At 38.2% G+C, this 18,195-nt stretch overlaps 1 protein-coding gene across 1 annotated transcript in view; it reads right to left on the reverse strand.

The window, feature by feature from the left end:
• wwox (WW domain containing oxidoreductase) overlaps positions 1-18,195 on the reverse strand; it is a 152,981-nt gene that overhangs the window by 122,685 nt on the left and 12,101 nt on the right. The window contains exon 5 of the mRNA XM_024282086.2: positions 13,181-13,287. Coding sequence (XP_024137854.1) covers positions 13,181-13,287 — 107 coding nt within the window. The remainder of the gene's footprint in view (positions 1-13,180; positions 13,288-18,195) is intronic.

An 18,195-nucleotide genomic window follows, 5' to 3' on the forward strand; every position in this document is an offset into this window, starting at 1 on the left:
AGTAATTAGTTAGATTACTAAATTACTTGATTTATAACGCCGTTAGTAACGCCGTTATACTTAAACGGCGTTAGTCCCAACACTGCCGGCTGTGGTCTCAGTCTACAGCAGAAGCCGGTGTGGTCTACATATAGCACTGTGACTGAGGGACTTACAGGTCAAGGGTTTAAACTGTGTTCATTGGTTTACAGCACGTTTTATTACAGTTATTTGATACGGTTACCAATCCTGTTCAGAAGCTGGTTATCCAAACGCTGCACAGCGACACACACAACTCAAAAAAGAAGACATGAAATGATGTAGCCCTGCACTCCCCTCACTACAGACAGGACCCTAATAAATGCTTTTCACTGAAGGAAACAGCCAGGTATACCTCTGAGCCTCCCCCCAACTTAAGTACACAGCCGCTCGCGCACACACCGAGCAGTCTGGTCACAGGTCAGGAGAGCTTGTAGTTCTCTGCGGTAAAGGGGAGCATAGCTGCTTGAACCTGTAATATGCTCCCCTTTCCCAAGGTACCACTTGTTGGAGTTTTTGCGCTGAAGAAAATTATACCTTCTCGCTGTGTGTCAATGCCATTCCTCAGGCTGAAAGCAGGGAAAACACACCTATAAACACGGGACACTTGAGTGCACCGCAGCGCCTTAGAGTGGCGCAGACAATAGCACAATGACAGATAAAAAAAGGGTTATGTCTCCAGTATTAGTGCAGTGTTGCATTTACTCCGTATGATCACTGGTCAACAAAACATTTTACAGCTATGTGCTTCACACACCATTAAAGAAATATGCTCAGTCCAAACGACACTTGCAGATGAAGAGTAATGCTCTCAGAACGAGAAGACTACAACCTCGTTTTCCATCCAAAAGGCAGCCGAAGTAAAATAAACTTATACTGCACTCTCCCTGTACTGCATACGATCAATGTGGCTGTTAAAGATACATTGCCTCTGTTCCTCAGACCTAATCACTTGCAGGTGTGTAGGCTAAATCAAGGTTAAAGTGGGGTCGGTCTTTTCATCTTCCAAATGCCCGCCATAAATGAAGATAACATCTAACCTAATCTGCAAGTCAACTATGAGCTGGGAGATAATCACTGATGTGGAGCAGGAGAGAATCAAACTAATAAAAAGGCAGTGTATCAAGGTATCACCGTTTAGAATTAGTCACGTGAGGGCCGCTACGCCACAACTCTGCAGCTCTCCAAATGAATCCTTCTCGTGCTGCGTTTGATTTATGGACCTGTAAAAACACACGTTGTTTTTAATCTACTGCTGCCTGAATCTGCCCCACTAATGAAATGTGGATATGAGTGTGTGCACATCTGTGTGTGTGTGTGTGTTGAAAGATGTGCATGTGTGTTTGATAAAGATGTATGAGCTCGGGTCTAATTTTTTTAGCATGAATTTGCTCTCTGATAAATATGCATTCAGTTACACAGACTGATTAAGCTGTAAAGCGGTGTTAGCTCTTTGTAAAAAGCACATACAAATACACACACAGACAGGGAACTCCGTAATGATGGCAGTGCCTGGGGCAGGACTGTTTGGATGCCTGGAGCAGTTCAGTTCACTTGTATTAAGATCACAAGATCCAATTCCAAATTATATTATTTCATCTCAAGACAAGTGTTGTATATTTATTTATTTACTAAAAAATATCTACTCAGCTCTAAACTCAATGTCTATATCAGTAATAGAGCCGCATTTCTGCACGTTTTCCAACATACTCTGATCTGGCATAAGTGACTGGATATACCTGATCCAGGTATTCAGTTATGAGATATATGGAAATCATCCAGACATTGCGGCCCTTGAGGCTTGGAATTGCCCCTTCCTATTCTATAGTTTATAGCCGTGCTTCAGAATATGTGAACTTCCCAAATCTTCCTGTTTCCATATCCAAAAAATACAACAATTTCTAAGCTAGCTTGTTTATATTGAGATTGAACTTTCTTCTTCTCTTGTCTTTTGGCACATCATCCATATAACCTGCTTCTTTGTGTTGTCCTGGGTGATCGTCCAACCACCTTCACGTCCTCCATGAACTACATCCATGAACCTCCTATTTGATCCTCCTCTAGGCTAGGGATAGGCAACTCGAGGTCTCGAGGACCACTGTGTCTGCATGATTTCCATGACTGATTACCTGGTTCAGGTGAATCCAGACAATTAGAACATGCCAGAGAAGGGTTGTGTTGTAAAACATTCAGCAACCCGGCCCTTGAGGCCTGAAGATTCCCATCCCTGCTCTAAGCCTTTATCCTGTTGCATTCTACTAAGGCATGCTCCTCTAAATGTGTCAAAACCATCTCTATAGCTCAGTTGACCCATGATAAAGTCATGAAAGAACCAAACTTAACCTTTCTCCACCTGTTCCAATCTGCTTCCACACCCCTCTTTCGCACTCACACTGGGTTTTTGGCCCAAAGCACTTAACGTCCTCCAACTTCTTCACTTCTGCTCCCTGTAACCTCACCGTTCCACTAGAGCCCCTCTCATTTTCACACATATACTCTGACCTTCATTCCTCTCTTTTCCAGAGCAAGCCTCCATGTCTCTAGATCACATGTGTCAAACTCCATGCCTCAGGAGTCAGTGTTCTTCACTAGCCTGCAATTGAAGCATCTTATTAGCAAAACACACCTGAAGCAGGTAGTCAGCAGTAGGTAGGGCTGGGTTTCTGACAAACCAGGCCATGAAGCCTGGAGTTTGACACCCATGTTATAGATGTTCCTCCTCTGCTCCCTGCTTTCACTACAGACTACAGCATCATCTGCAAACACCATAGTCCACATAGATTCCTGTCTAATATTTTAGAAAATGTTTTATGGTCTTTCAATACTACGTAAATTAAAACTGTTTTATTTTGAAAGTGATTACTCAGTTTTAACAGCAACCCAATAGCAAATAGAATCTAGGGTTTGAACCCGTTGAGTATTTTCTTTGTGGAATTTGTATCTTTTCCTTGTGCAGGAGTCTTTTATTCCAAGTACTTCACACATCCTACCAAATCTGATATCATTTCTAACCCTAAATTGTTTTTGAAAGTTAGAGTGAAAATGTAATGTTTGTGTGAGTGTAAAATAGTGAACTCATTTTAAAGTCTTATTTAGGCGACACAAACCTCCCTGTCAGTTGTTGTAACATGTCCAGTCTGGCTGTTCTAAAGTTAACAATTCCACTTCCAGGCATTTCTAAACTACCAAGTGGAGGCCCAAAATGAAGTTCATACATATTTACTCCTAGTACAACTGTCTTGAATAATAATAATAAAGCTAAAATCAAGCTCCTTCAAGTTCCTTTTGTTTTCAAATGAGCTTGAAGCAGAAAGTAAAAGCTTTAGCAACTTAGATTCAAACCTGCAATCTGCTATTCTCAGTGCGGACACTACCACCAGGCCATTAAGATGCTGTGGATGGATGGAGAAGACTTTGTTTGGAAATCAGGAAAGATTGCATTTAAGTCAAGGAACATTATCCCATTCTGGGAACTGTGGCCGTATAAAGTTAAGGCCTTATTTGCTACATATAGGTCACAATGGTTCAGGAGGGAACAATGAACTGTGCATGACACCAATAAACTACAAAAAGGTGTCGGAGCACCGATATACCAGCTTGTTCTCATTAAAAAGAGTTTCTTCTGCATTTTTTTTTCATCCTAAATACACAAGTTGTTACTTCCAAGAATGCTTAGACTAATAAATACATGTTTTGAAGAAACCAGGCTCCAACTTTTGCTTTTTAGTATTTATTTTTTGCCTATGCCGTGTTTTTACTTGTGAGGCGTTTTGAGCTGTTCTAAGAAAGAGAAGCACTTTTAAAAATAAAGCTTAATTTAGAATAGAATAGAATAGAATAGAATAGAATAGAATAGAATAGAATAGAATAGAATAGAATAGGTACTCCTTGTTTAAAGCTGGTGTAGATGAATTAAAAGAGGAGGGTAAGGCCATTGATGGCTCATATAATATCTCAATACTGTATGCTATGTGTTGATTTGATTTGATTTGATTTCATTTGATCAGAAAGTACCTTAAGTGAAGAGTAGTAAGAGTACAAACACCCAATTAAAAAAAATTTAAAAACAAACATTATCGACTAATAACTGATTATTAAAAAGGAAATCTGCACAGAAGCTGAAAATAATAGCATGTTTCCTCTCTCCGATATTAAAATTACCTTAAAAAATCCATTAATAAAACAAAAGCGAACACCTGGATTACCTATCAGCATTTAAACTGAATAAATTCCGAATAAAGTTGTTTGTAAATGGTATAACCTCTGCTTAAAAATGTTTATTCAAATTTAGATGACACTTCTGAGTTATGCTCTTCCTGCTTAATATAAACAATTCTACATATCTAAACATCATTGAAGGACACTGAATCTGGAGACTACTGATATACTACTACTGATAATAATAACAACAACAATATAATAATAAAGCAATAGTATTTTCTAGTCATATCAATAAACCATTTTGTTTACCTATGTGTGATTTATATTATTAATGTCTGCTTGATTTATATCATGTGATTTGTAAGAATAATTTCTCAAATATTGCAAAAAAAAATCTACTTACAAACAATATGTCTTTAGTTTTGATACTTGATCTGTGATATGTTAAAATGATTTGTGAAATTATGTTTTTTCATATTATCATCTTTTTCATTTGATTTTATTACTACTTTTGGATTTTTTAATGATCTGCAAATTAGTGTTGATAAAATATAAAGAACCGATCAGAAGTTAAGAACCAGATAATGTAAATGTATGTAAAGAAAATGAAAACTTAAAAAGTTAGGTAAAGTATAACCAAGATGGGATTACATAAGTTCACTTTATTCCTTTCAAACAATAAATCAAACTTCTTTTGACAAACTGAAAACATCTAAGGTTATATGTGTCACAGAAGAGCTAATAGATTTATTTATGATTAAGAGCAATTACAACCAAATTATTTACTTGTTTATGTGGATGAATCCATCTGTATATATAATCCAATCAATTCATGACTAACATAAATTTGACATATTTCTGTATAGATATTTAATTTATTTTGGTTGTTTGTCTCCTTTAGTTTTAGTTCTATTTTGATTGCTTGAAATAACCTATTTCCAATTTCAATTCAAATGAACTGACCAGCTAAAGAATGACAAAGACTTCTTGTGTCAAGACTGTCACAAAAACATGAGTAACTGTGCTTGACAAGTGTATTGATATCTGCTTAGTAACATTGTCTTTTTCACTGAGTGAGATTGAGAGCACAGTGTGCACAGATCCACTCATATTTTCTTTTTTCTCATGTGTGAAGTGTAATAAACACAGAGCAGCAAACATGACTTCTGGCTCACAAACTCATCAAGTTTCCATCTCATGTCTAAATATGCTCTTGATGGGTAACAAAGATGACAAGAGACAGTATAATCACAAAAGACATCACACAGAACTACTTTTAATTAGCATTTTGCATCTCTTCAGAACTTTTATCACAGGATCTTAAAGCTTTTTCTCCTTCCAGACTGAGCTAGAGACGCAACAAGAGCTTAGGATAATAGCAGATAAATGTTATAGCCTTGCTGCCAGATGGTTCTGCGTTTAAAACATTGCTGCGTTTGCTTGTTTGGCAGACGTCCGTTAAGGCTGGTGACTGTTTGGCTGCGGAAAATAACAAATGTCTCCTTTTCTTGGGCTAAAACATTAGGCTACGTGCTGGACTTGTCTCTCTGTGGTCAGCACTTCTCAGACTTCAATAAAAACCATTCTCCGTTGGCAGAGGGAAGAAGACAGAAAGAGGGAAAGAGATCCAAGCAACCTCTCACCTCTCTCATCATAAGAAGCCCCCCATCCCTGGGCTATGAGCCCTCCTTCACAGAGAAAAGCCGGCAAAAAAGAAGAGAGGGATGAGAATGTGTCAAGTTCAAACAACATAGAGGCGCTACCTTACGCATTATTCCTCAACCTGTCCCCTTTAGTGGCAGTGACATCATTTAAATCATTTAAATCCTCCCCAACATGACCTATGGCAAGTGACCCATCATTCTAACGCTTACACCTCCTTGTGAGAGGGCTGGCGAACTGCTTATTTAGCAGAAAATATCAACTGGCTAACAATGTGATTTATTCAAAATTATTCCTCCACGGTGCTCCTTCACACGAAGCCTTTGCCAATAGTTCACTGTGGTCCAGGCAATTAGGAGCAGGCCACGCCTCTTCAGCAGACAGAGCACCTGGCTGTAGCAGACAGACATAAGGAGGAACGGAGCCGAGCGGCACGCAGCCTTCAACGACAGGCCGGCATAACTAAGCAGAACAGTGAGAGGGAGGGAGGAATGCAAGCCAGGCATTTTAGGATTCATTTAGGTTCCCCATCTCCCTGGTCACTTTATTAGCAGTCTGGGAAGACTGATGCACGTCCCAGAGCTATGCAAAATGCATAATCAAACATTTAAATACACACCATGAGGATGGGGGTGTGCAGCACGCACATGTGTGCACCTAAGTGCGCCTATGTACAGAACTTTTGGGAGTGCATTAAATTGAGGCGGAATCACACACACGTGCACACACAAAATGCTTACCGCTGTAAAACTTTAAGCTATTCCAGTCCTACACTCTTACGCTAACAGACTCTACTTTCCTCAGTCTTCCGGAGAATTCCCACAAGTTACATCGGAAGAGTCACCGGTGTAATGTAAAGAAAAGCTCGGCGGTGTGTTACAGTAAGCCCTATTACGCTCCCACATTCTCAGGTTGTTGCATTTTTGTGCCATCAGACATGTTAGGGAAAACAAGAAGAAATTTTAATATCAAACCTCCTTCGTTCAATAAATCCTTTCTTCTCTGTTTAGCCTCAAGTAAAAACAGAGAACAGTTGAGGTTGTGCGTACTTTTATTCCCAGTTCAACAACACACTGCAAGTGGAAAACAAACAAGCAAATAAAGAGAGATGGGAAAGCCTCCCCGGAGAGACAGACGCATGATACTCATAGACGAGGAAAGAGACCTATTTGCACTGTGCCGTACCCTGGAAATAAAGGAGAACTCCCCACTCTCTCTGTGATTTAGTGGATCCACCAGAGGATGTGGAATAGCAGCTGCAGCTGACAGCTCGGCCTTGTTTTTATGTCAGAAAACAAACAATTTTCACTGTAGATATGAAAATTGCACGACAAAAAGAAATTAGTTTAAATCTTTCAAGACCAAAAAAAAAAAAATGATTAACTGTGATTTACAGAGGTGGTGCAAGCAAAGAAGAGGGCTGCAGGCCTGTTCAATGACCTGGGAAATAGGTTGTAATTTCCTTAATCATCTTGGGAGAGAAAAAAGTGGCAGTGAACCAAGAGGTTAGGAGGGAGAGCAAAAGTCGCTTTTTTTGAAGGATGTTGAAAAAAAAAAAGAAATAGTGCATGGGAGCATAGAGGAACGGTGACTAAAAGAGCAGCATCCTGAGGCCCCAGAGGGGCTGCAGCCAACCAGGTCAGCATTTCACGTGTGTCACCTCCTGTTGGCCTCATGAGAGGAGCGTGCTTGCAGCGTGGGGTGGCACTGCGGCCGGCGGGGCAGCAGCCCTGTCAGGCTGACACGCGGCGTTACGTCGCCGGAAAATGGACAAAGGTAGACCTGCAAGCACGCGCGGGACACACCACTTTTCCTCTCCAAAGCACACTTATTCAGAGTGAAGGAGAAAACCAATGGGGATGGTGAGGAACACAGACACTCAGAGGCCATATTTGTCATTATTTTCAACATAATGCATTTTAAAGTCCCACTTCAATCATCTTTTGATCTGTTTTAAGTGTCTTTTAATTATGATTATGTCATTTTTAGCCAAAATCAAAATACCTGAGCCATTTTTTGCATAGTTTTTGCAGAGTGGCAGTAGTTTGTTAAATTCACGTCTGAGTTGTAAGCCTGCCCCAACTTCCCATCATCCAACAAAAAATGGGGAGCAAGGAGATGTCAGCTCGGACGTGGAAAACAAAAATGTTTATGGATCTAGATGTCTACAAGTGGATGCATCAATGGCCTCCTGATTGTAGCATCGCCATCACAAATGGAATATTTTTCAAACTGTATTTTTTTCTTCTTCTTCTCCTGATTTTCAACTATCAAATTACTTAGGAATGTAATCTGAATCTTCATATATATCCTCCTTCAGTAGAAAAATGCTACAAAAGCATGTTGAAAACACCATTTCATTACAGTGGGTCTTTAAAGTAAGGTCTCTACAAATTATTAAAAAAATGAAGCAGAAGGAGCGCTATCTCTCAATATTATTAATCTTTCCTGACCTTTTTCATTTCTTCTTTGTAGAAAAAAACTGTGTATATTAAAGCACATTCTTTTTCCTTTTAAGCCAACAAAAACACTCCACATGAACACAACTAAAGTCATATTCTGCACAGAAAGTGTTTTTGTGTATGTACACTCGCTGGCTGTCCCGCTCTGCTCCTCAGGCCTGTACTAATGTTGCTGTTTGACATTGCAAGCAGCAGTCTTTTCTTTTTTCTTTTTTTTTTCTTTCAGCGGCCTCAGTGGACACTGAGCTTTAGCCTAATTGGTTTCAGAGCAGACCCTGACAGAGCCCTCCTCAGCAGCATGCAGCCATATTAATACCCCCCACGCCATACACACACACACATGCAAACACACACACACAACAAAAACAAGGACAGCAATCAGTGACTAACTCGCTAATTAACGCCCTTACAAAGCATCTCATTAGCATGTGTTGCAGAAAGGAGTAGAGAGGGAAATGAGTGTTTTGGAGTAAAACAAGGCAAATAATTTAAAAAATAGGGCCGCAAAATATGTGTGCATGTTTCTGTTGTATTCCACTCAGGGGCCAAAGGCCTTGGCTGGCCTACCATGCTGTGCACTGTCTCACATGGGAGTCCATGACAGCTTCCTGAGGAGAAGACTAGAGTAAAAGATGAGCATAATTTTAAGAGTAATCAAGAAAAATAAATTTGGCACGCACGCAACGCTTTCATTGTTAACCAGCGAGTTAACCTGGCAGTCCGCTGAGTGGAATGGGAGATGGGGAGGTCAGGGGCCCTGAGAAAGCAGCATGTAGCTACAGCCCCAGGTCAAGCGGAAGAGTTTAGAGGTGTTTATAGTGCCTGAATCGAGACTGACGGTAAATAATTTAACATAAAACTGATGTTTTAAGCAGATTTCTTCTCTCTTCATCCCGAAACCTCCTTCGTCTTTTCTCCTCTTATTGCTCAGTCAGATCAGTCTCTTTTAAACCCTGTGAAAGCCGCCAGCATTAGATTTATAGTAAAACAAGATCACAAGGTGCATGTACATCCCCACTGTGCCCCTCTCGACTCCACTAATGAGCCTGCCCAAGAGGTTTTATCTCACAGCTCCAGCGGAGGCAGAGGAAACTGTGTGTTTAGAGGATACAGCAAAAGGTCCTCCATGAATACAAGACCTTCAATTCATGTTGAGAAAAAAAAGTGACAGTGCAAACACCTCTACAGAGCCATTTCTTCCAGGAATACGCCATCAAGCGTGCTGTCCTGTTTGGACTTTTCTAGAAGGGAAGCTTTGGATTGGCTGGGAAGCAAAAGCTCTCTGACCCTGAACTTCCTACGCATTCCGACCTGCCCATTATCCAACGGGAACGCCATTATTATATCCCCCGTCAGTGCACGGCGCGGCGCTGAAACCACACCACCACTGAACGCCAACAGCAGCCCACACAGCTAGACATGAGAGTTACACAGAAAGAGAGCAAAGAATAATGGTGAGCAGGTAGTTAGAAGTCAGAGGTCTTCTGCAATCGGGACAGCTTTTCCACTCCTGGCAGCCAGAGCGGAACTCCGAGAGGGACCTGGAAGTAGATATGGTGACCTTTTGTACAGAGGACCCCAAAATATACCCTCTTATCAAAATGACCTTAACTTAGGAGCATGGGAAGGTAAGCAGGGTCCATCCATCATTTTAAAGATTAATTCTCCTCTCTATTCTTCTCCTGAATCTATTAATAATGTCACCAGAGGTAAGAATTTGCAGCGAGATTTATACTGATATTGTGACTTTTATTCATTAGCCTATAACAGGGGAATTCCTGAAAAGGAAATGTAGGGGAGGCTTCGGAAAGACTAATTCATTACCCCAGCTCTATTAAAACTATGCCAATCTCCTTTAAAGACGCACTCCAACGAAATTTGGTGCTTTAAACATGGTCTTGTAGCATTGTTCTGATGGTGGACTTATATAAAAAAAAATTAAGATTAAAATTGTAATTCCAAGTTGTGTTTTTTAATTCAAATAATTGTGAATTAGAAACAGACGAAAAAATACAGTTTGAGACAGTCTGCAGCAGTGATTAAAGTGGTACAGTAGTTCCAGGTTTGGCTCAAAACTTTACAAGTGGTGCTGGGCGATATGGAAAAAAAATGTACATCATGATATCGATTATTATCACAATAACAATATATATCACGATAAAACAATGAAGTATATTTTCAGATATTATCTGTAAAAAACGGGCAAAAATGTTATTACTTACCTTTCTGTCTTTATTTTTAAAGTAACATGTAAGTGAATAGTTACAAATAAGAAACAGTTTAAAGTTTCTTAGTAGGAAAACACATTTTAGCACAAAATTCAACAATAAAAGTAAACAAATAAAAACGATTGAAGAGAAATGGTATGATAGACACTTTTTTATTTTCACGATATGTATAAGAATATCACCCATCACTGGCTCAACATTTGCTCACCTTTTTTGTTGCACTGATAAAATTAGTTTGGGGGTGTAAGGGGCTCTAAGCTAGCAGTGGAGCGTGAAAACAAAGGGATGATGGGAAGTGAGGGCAGGCTTACTCCTGTCGCTTAGTAGAAACTATATCCTAGAAAATGACACAGGTTTTTATGATTTTGGTTTAAAATGGCATAATCATACTTTAAAGATGTTTTTACAACAGATCAAAAGATTATTGGAATTTAGTTTTTATCTTTGCGTAAAAAAACATTTTAGACAGTTTTATTTTTTTATTAAGTCTCAATATTAGAACCAACTTTATTTGTAAATTCACAAACATTCCCCTCATGTAGATAAATCCGTTTTAAAGGGTGACGCCTGAAAATCAATTGTTCTGCAAAAATCTGGAACCGGAATGAGAGCTTTTCCTCAGTCACTTAAACAAAGCAATGGATTTCACATTGCGGAGCAGCACTGACAGTCCCTGGGGCATACTTCAATTAGAGACTTTGGCAAGTTTAAACACTGCAGATCTACTAGCGCTCAAAGGCGTTTGTCTCCCTCCCCTCCCTCTCCCTGCCTCCCTCCTCATATCTGCACTAAGCACTCACTCTCCTCCATCTTCAAGTCCTGCTCTCTGTAATCAACCCCGTGCTAATGGCTTATTCTTTCTGCTCCAGCACCCACATTTCGCTTGTTTATTTTCCCATACTCGTAAATCTGGGGATATGTCAGGAGTGCAGTGATATTAGAGCAATAATCTCGGCTAATTATCAGATGCCCTCTCACTCTCTGTCCCTCCCTAGCTCCTTTTAACTCTTTCCTTTCAGAGAAGATTTTTTTTCCTGTGAGCTCCAAGGTAAGCAGGCAGTAAATGTGGAAACTTATTTAAATTTCCCATTTAAGTCCACTCCAATCATCTTTTGATCTATTTTTAAAGCAGTAAAGTGTTTTTTTATATAATGATTATGCTTTTTTTTAGGCGAAACCAATAAAAACCTGTTTCGTTTCCTAGATTGTAGTTCTTACAAAGAAGCAGGAAATTCACCTCCAGTTGTAGGGGTGCAAGAAAATAGAATTTAATAAAATATCGCAATACTTCATTTGGTAATATGATTCAAAATGCTCCCACAGCGATATTTAATTCATTATTTAGAAGCAAGCACAGTTCAGAGCCTTACTTTTGTTCTCCACTTAAACCCCTGACCTCTAGTTGGCAGCACAGCCCACCGTGTCTCTTGAAGTAGCTCTACGTCTCACCAGAATAACAAGAATCTCAGGATCTCACGAGAAGCAGCTTATGATAGATGTGAACCTAATGTGAGCAATATGAGAAATTTACAACTCAGTTTTAACTAAAGATGAGTACTGAACTGAAAAGGTGTGCAAAGTTGGTACTGGTAACGCTTAAAAATGTGAATTTCTGTACTCTGTGGCTCATGGGAGAACAATTGAGACCATACGTGGAGCCACACAAAGTGTGCAAATGAAGATTCTGATTCAGTGACTTGATAGATCAAAGTGATAAAATACAACTTGTATGAGATACAATTAAAGTGCTTAGAGTTCAGATCATTCAAAAAAAAGGTATGTGAAAAATGTATTAATATTCAAATAGTTTTTTTTCCAAGTCAAAATAAATATATATATATATATATTATCCGATCTGGTACTTTCTTGTAGGGCTGCCACAAACGATCATTTTTCATAGTTGACTAATCCCCGATTATTTTTTTTTCAATTAGTCAACTAATCGCGTCATGCGCAAAGTGGATGTAAAGCACAAATCTTAACCAACATTAGCTTTAAACTATGAATCATGCAGCCTCTGTCCTTCATTAGTCTCTGGTACTAAAACTAGATTTAATCAAATGACGTCTTGAAACGAGGAACTATTTTTTACAAAAGATAAAGTTTTGGTCTCACCGACTCAAGTAAAAAAAAAAAAAAAAATGCCTTTCTTAGTGCTGAACACTTAAAGCTTTGTTCAGCTTTACTACACTAACCCCATATAATATTAAGTAACAACTAATCCACTATTAAATTAGTCGTCGACTATTTCAATAGTCGATTAGTCGACTAATCGAGGCAGCCCTACTTTCTAGGGATATATTGGGATAAGTAAGCCCTCCCCCACTTCCCATCATCCCTTCGTCTACATGCTCTCCCACTAGCTTACAGCCCCTCATAACCCTAATCTAACATTAGTGATGCAACATTGAAGCTATCCAGTCGTACAGTTTGAGCTAAAAGCCAGATGGGATAAGGAAAACAAAGACGTACATGGATCTATTTGTATGCAAGTGGATACATCAGAATGGAGTGAATCAGGGAGTTTTCACAACGATTTGAATAAAGAAATACTTAAAAATACGGTTTTGATCTGAATTTCCTTTAAAAACATCAAAAACACAATTTTCATTAGTGTGGGTTTTTGGACTTGTGGACGATGTCACTTACCCACTCCTCTTGTATGAGGCTGACCGCTTTGTTGGCCCGGGACAGATTCCGGCACGCCAGGATCACGCGGGCGCCATGAAGAGCAAAGGACCTGGCCGTCTCAAAGCCTTAGACATGCAGGAGACAATGGAGTAAAAAGAGGGGAGAAATATGAGTTAAAAAAAAAAAAAAGCTTGAAAGATAAGTTTCTTTCTGAAGATAACTTTGAATCTGCAGGGTTGAATATATTAAGGTGCTGGTGGGGAAGTGAAGTTAAAATCCCCATCAATTTTCCATATAATTTCTCTCACTGAGTAACGCAGTGGTCTGGCGGAGGGAGTTAATCATTTCTCTCTGAAGTGATGAAACTGATTGAATCATTGTGGTTCTCCTTCGTCTCATCTCAGATAAAGTTGTGGATCTTGGCTGACAACTCCCCTCAAACGTGTCGTTGCTCATAGTGGGTTAGAGGCGGGCGGGAAGCGGAGGGGGGGGCAGGTCAGTTGTTAATTATGTTGATAATAATGCAGTGATGGCAGCAATAATGAAAACATGTTTCGTAATTAAAGCAGTCAAATGAGCAATCAAGCAGACATGGCATTCAAACTGAACCTCGGTGTGATATTCCCACACATCAAACGGGCCTCTGATAATGCCACTCCTCGCCATGAAAACGCCGTCCGCAGATACGCGCAGAATTTATCAGGCCAACACTCCTTCATGGCTCCATCCAAATCATTCAGTCACGATAAAACTGACAAAAAAAACTGAAGATAGACGGAGAGAAGTTCATTTCTAAATTACAAGTCTAAATGGGTCATTTCATCCCGTAGGTTGAATAAATTTATGAGATTAACTTTTTTCCTCCCCAGTATTTTTATTTCATTTGACATTTAGTATCCTTCATAAAGTCTTATAGGGAAAAAATACTTTATGGGGTTTATTTTTATCTAAAGACAAACTAAGGACAGACAAACTGATGCGCTCAATAACTATTGCAGAGCAGTAGGCAGAGTGTATCAGAGGGTGGATTAATATGGGCTGTAATTAGATTATATGTCTTAATCTGATTTTCATTAAGAGCAAAACTGGGAGGCCTAATTGTGAGGAGAGTGTTAAGGACTAATATCTATTAAAACTCAAAATTGGAGTGGGATTGGAAGCACTTTCTGACAAGTGAAGCATGGAATGAAACTATATGACACCTTATTAGGTGTAATAGAGGGGACTGTGGCTGAGAGCGGAGATTATTTCACTCACAGGAAATGGAAATGAAAATAAAAACAACATGACAGAAAAAACAGGCACTGTGACTCCCGGGATGAGAGTTCACTTTGAATTTGAAGGTTTATCAGCAAGTCTGAGTGGAGGAGTGTTAAGGAAAAATCTTCTTAGTGTCAAAATGTCTCCATTTTCTTTATGACCCCATCAACACCATTAAAAATAATAATGTGACGTTCGTGCCAATCCCAAGTTTCTTTCCTCATACACATTTTTAAAAATTTAAATAAATAAATATATATAAATATTGCCATGATGAAAGGCTGACTTGGATTTGTGAAAAAGTTAAGTAAAACCCATGGAAGAGGACGTCCAAACTCATGAAAGTATTAAGATTTATTTATGTAAAACAATCTTTAGATCAGTAGTTAATGCTCACTTTGCACAAAAACAAGCTCTAAAAGCTCAATTATTCATCAGTATGCAACACTGCCAAGATACTATTTTTTATCTTCAGTGTGTATATTTTTTTAAATAATTTGAAAGCTGATATTGTTCTATTTTAGTTTTTTTTTTCTTTTTACTGAATTTAGTTCAAAAACATTTTATTATTCCCCTCTGGGAAATTATTCATAAAAAGAAAATGTTAGATTCCTGCAAAAGCTGAAAAAGTTACTTTTTTTGGTGTAAACAGAAATCCCAAACCATATTATCAACATTAAATAAGAAATATTGGGTTTATGTTTTGCTGTAAACTCAAAATTCAATACAGTGACGAAACAGAACCTTTTTCTTGTTTTCAGATCTTTAATGAGTGCAGCTCTAAACCAAAACTATATATGGAATCACCATTTCTGCAGGAAAATACTTCAGTCTTTTAATTCTGCATGAAAAAAACAAACACAGGGTTCCTACAAGTTTCTTCAAGTTAAATGTCAGACTTTTAAGCCCATGCATCTCAAAAATTAAGACCAATTTCTCAGTCTACTTCCAATTTTATCAATTTATTTACATTTTAGGATAAATAGGAGCTTCTTATCTTGTTGTTTGTGCCGTAATGCTTTAACAATCTACTTTTTTTTTAAACTGGGGGCGTGTTGGTGTATACACAACTGGTTTTCCTGCTGTTTATTTACATCATTTGATCAAAAGAAATGTAGCAAAAAATAAATAGATTTTTTGGCACAAAATGTAAAACAAAGAAGTTTCAAGCAACACAATTTTTATGGCTCAAATAATAAAGTTCAAGATGTTTTTAAGGCTTTTTATTTTGATGCTTTTTTTAACACAAGAATTCTATGGTGTTAAGAATTTTTAAGACCTCGCTAGAACTCCGTGAAACACTTTTTGGAAATATTAAAAAATCGCTTTTGTAGATCAAAAAGAGAAAAATTTAATACAACTTTTTAAGCATGAGGCATATTTTTACTTTGCAGTTATAAAACAATGACATCCATTTGATTCTTTTTTTATATAAATATTCCCAGTAAATTGCCAAAAAGATGGGATTATAAAACAACTTCAAGAGAAAAAAATAATTTCCATTTTTTTCCACCCTGGAAAGCGGTTTAAAAATAATAAGAAAATCAAGTATAAATGAAATGAGAAGCCTGTCATACTGAACAACCTTAGTGGAGTGACAGATTTTAAGTATCTCCGTGGAAAATCTAAAAAAAAAAAAAAAAATTAAGAACACAAACAAATTAGGAAAAAAAAAATGTGGGAAATTGGCATAAATTAGAGTTTGTCTGTGACCAAAATGTAAGAAATTATCTAAAAGAAATAGGATTTAGATACAGAGAAGCCAATAAGATGTAACTATTATCATCTAAAAAAACAACGTACATTTACATTGAACATTTTGAGACTTTTATCTTTTTCTACTTGGTGTTGATGGCATAACTAATAAAATAGGAATAAAAACGTACTGCAAAAATACAAAAAGCAAAGGCATTGTCTGTAAAAATTATTTTAGATATGAATTTAATTAATTAAATTGAGTGGAAATTGCAAAGGTTTCAAGTTGCGAAGTTTAACTTAGTAGCAGAAAGTTTTGCGTAGATACTTGAACACTGCGTTTCAATTGTCTGTCTCACAGTTTAAGGTTGTGTTAAAAAAAGAAAACACAAAATGTGTTTGATTTTTTTTCGTGACTACATTTTTTCTCAAAATTATGTGATTGCATAATAAAAAGCAACTTATTGACGATAACAATTGGTGTTTTTTTATTATTGTTTATTTCAAAGCTAAAAGGCTGGATTTTTACATAAAATTTTATTGTTGCATTTCTAGAATTTTTCTAAAAATTAAATTAAAAAAAAAAAAATTAAGAATAATTAGAAAAAGGTGTAGGGAAAAATTCGATATAGCAATGTATTGCAATATTTTCTTTGGTGATACTTTTATTACTTTAAAATGCTGACAAGACGATTATTTGTGTGCGTCCTTTAGTGTTTTAATTTTGTTTCCCACCTAAACCCCTGACCACTAGTCGGCAGCACACTGAGCCTCTTTGAGCACCTCTACACCGCGACCAAAACAACATTATCTTGCAAGATTTAACTTGTGTTAAATGTTCAGTCAGCCTTGTGGTTTTGTTGTTATGAGACATATATTACTTTGTTTTTCCTTGGGATGGGTGAACTGAAACACTGTGCGGCCAGTATCAGTGTACAGTTGCAGTGTTTAAGGTTGCGATTATTAAAGAAAATTCATTTTACGAGTTTACTACAATGAAAGACAAGTGAATATCGGGTAGAGTTTTCTCAAAGGCATACTCTTCAAAAAAAAAAATGTGAAAATTGCTTAAGTACAGTTTTGGAATATATCGTGATATGTATCGTGAAATATGTATCGTATCGCCAGACTCTGGCCAAAACTCACCCCTAATAATGACTTGTCGTTTCCCCGGAGTTAAAATGCTTCATAAAAACATGAATATAGTGTGAAGAGATTGGCACTTTTTATGAAGACAGCTTTTATTATCTCATGCCAGCATGCCCTCTGTACCGTGAACATGGGCCTTTTCCAACCATGGCATCGTTTAGAAGCATTTTTTCAGCCTGTGTGAACTGAACAAGAGTGGTGCCTCCCGGTAAACAACAACAGCTCGCACTCACTTGTTGTGGGAACAAACCATGAAAGTGAAATTAATCGACGCCAGTGTTTTCCATAATGGAGAACAAATTAGAATATGGCAGCGACAACGACGGCTGCGCCGGAGCCATGTATTTGCAATGACAAATAACAAGGGCTTGACATTAATTGTGAAATAACGAGAGCGGCGTTGCTGTAACAGAGACTCTCCGCCCCCTCAGCCATGTTACCGGCGGAAAGGGCCGCGGTGAAATTAGTTCCTGGTCAGGTGTAGCACTCACGGAGCCTGTTTGAGGATTGTACTCTCGCGGTGGTACATGACATGAGGTCAGACAGGGGTTTCTTTGGCTCGGCTGGATCGACAGACGCCACGAGCTGCTTTACAGCCCACCAAGGGCGGCAATCATCATCCGCGGTCTTTTTTTGTTTGTTTGTTTAATCAGGAATCAACATGTTAAACACGGGGACGAGCTGACAGGATCAGAGCATGAGGAAGAGCCGCCTTTGATTGTGTGCTTGTACAGTCAGTGGTAACAGAAGTACAGTGAATGGCTCCCCTGTTGTTGAGACTTGTGTTTTACTGTAATGTATAAAAAGCATAAAAAAATGTGTAAAATGTCCATTAAGCAGTGAATGCTCTTCATGGTACATTAGGATCCTGGCCCCACTGATATCCCACAATAATGAGTGTGATTTAGTGATTTCACGCTTTGTTTGTC

The sequence above is a fragment of the Oryzias melastigma genome, linkage group LG6, assembly GCF_002922805.2.
Source record: "Oryzias melastigma strain HK-1 linkage group LG6, ASM292280v2, whole genome shotgun sequence".
Lineage (NCBI taxonomy): Eukaryota > Metazoa > Chordata > Actinopteri > Beloniformes > Adrianichthyidae > Oryzias > Oryzias melastigma.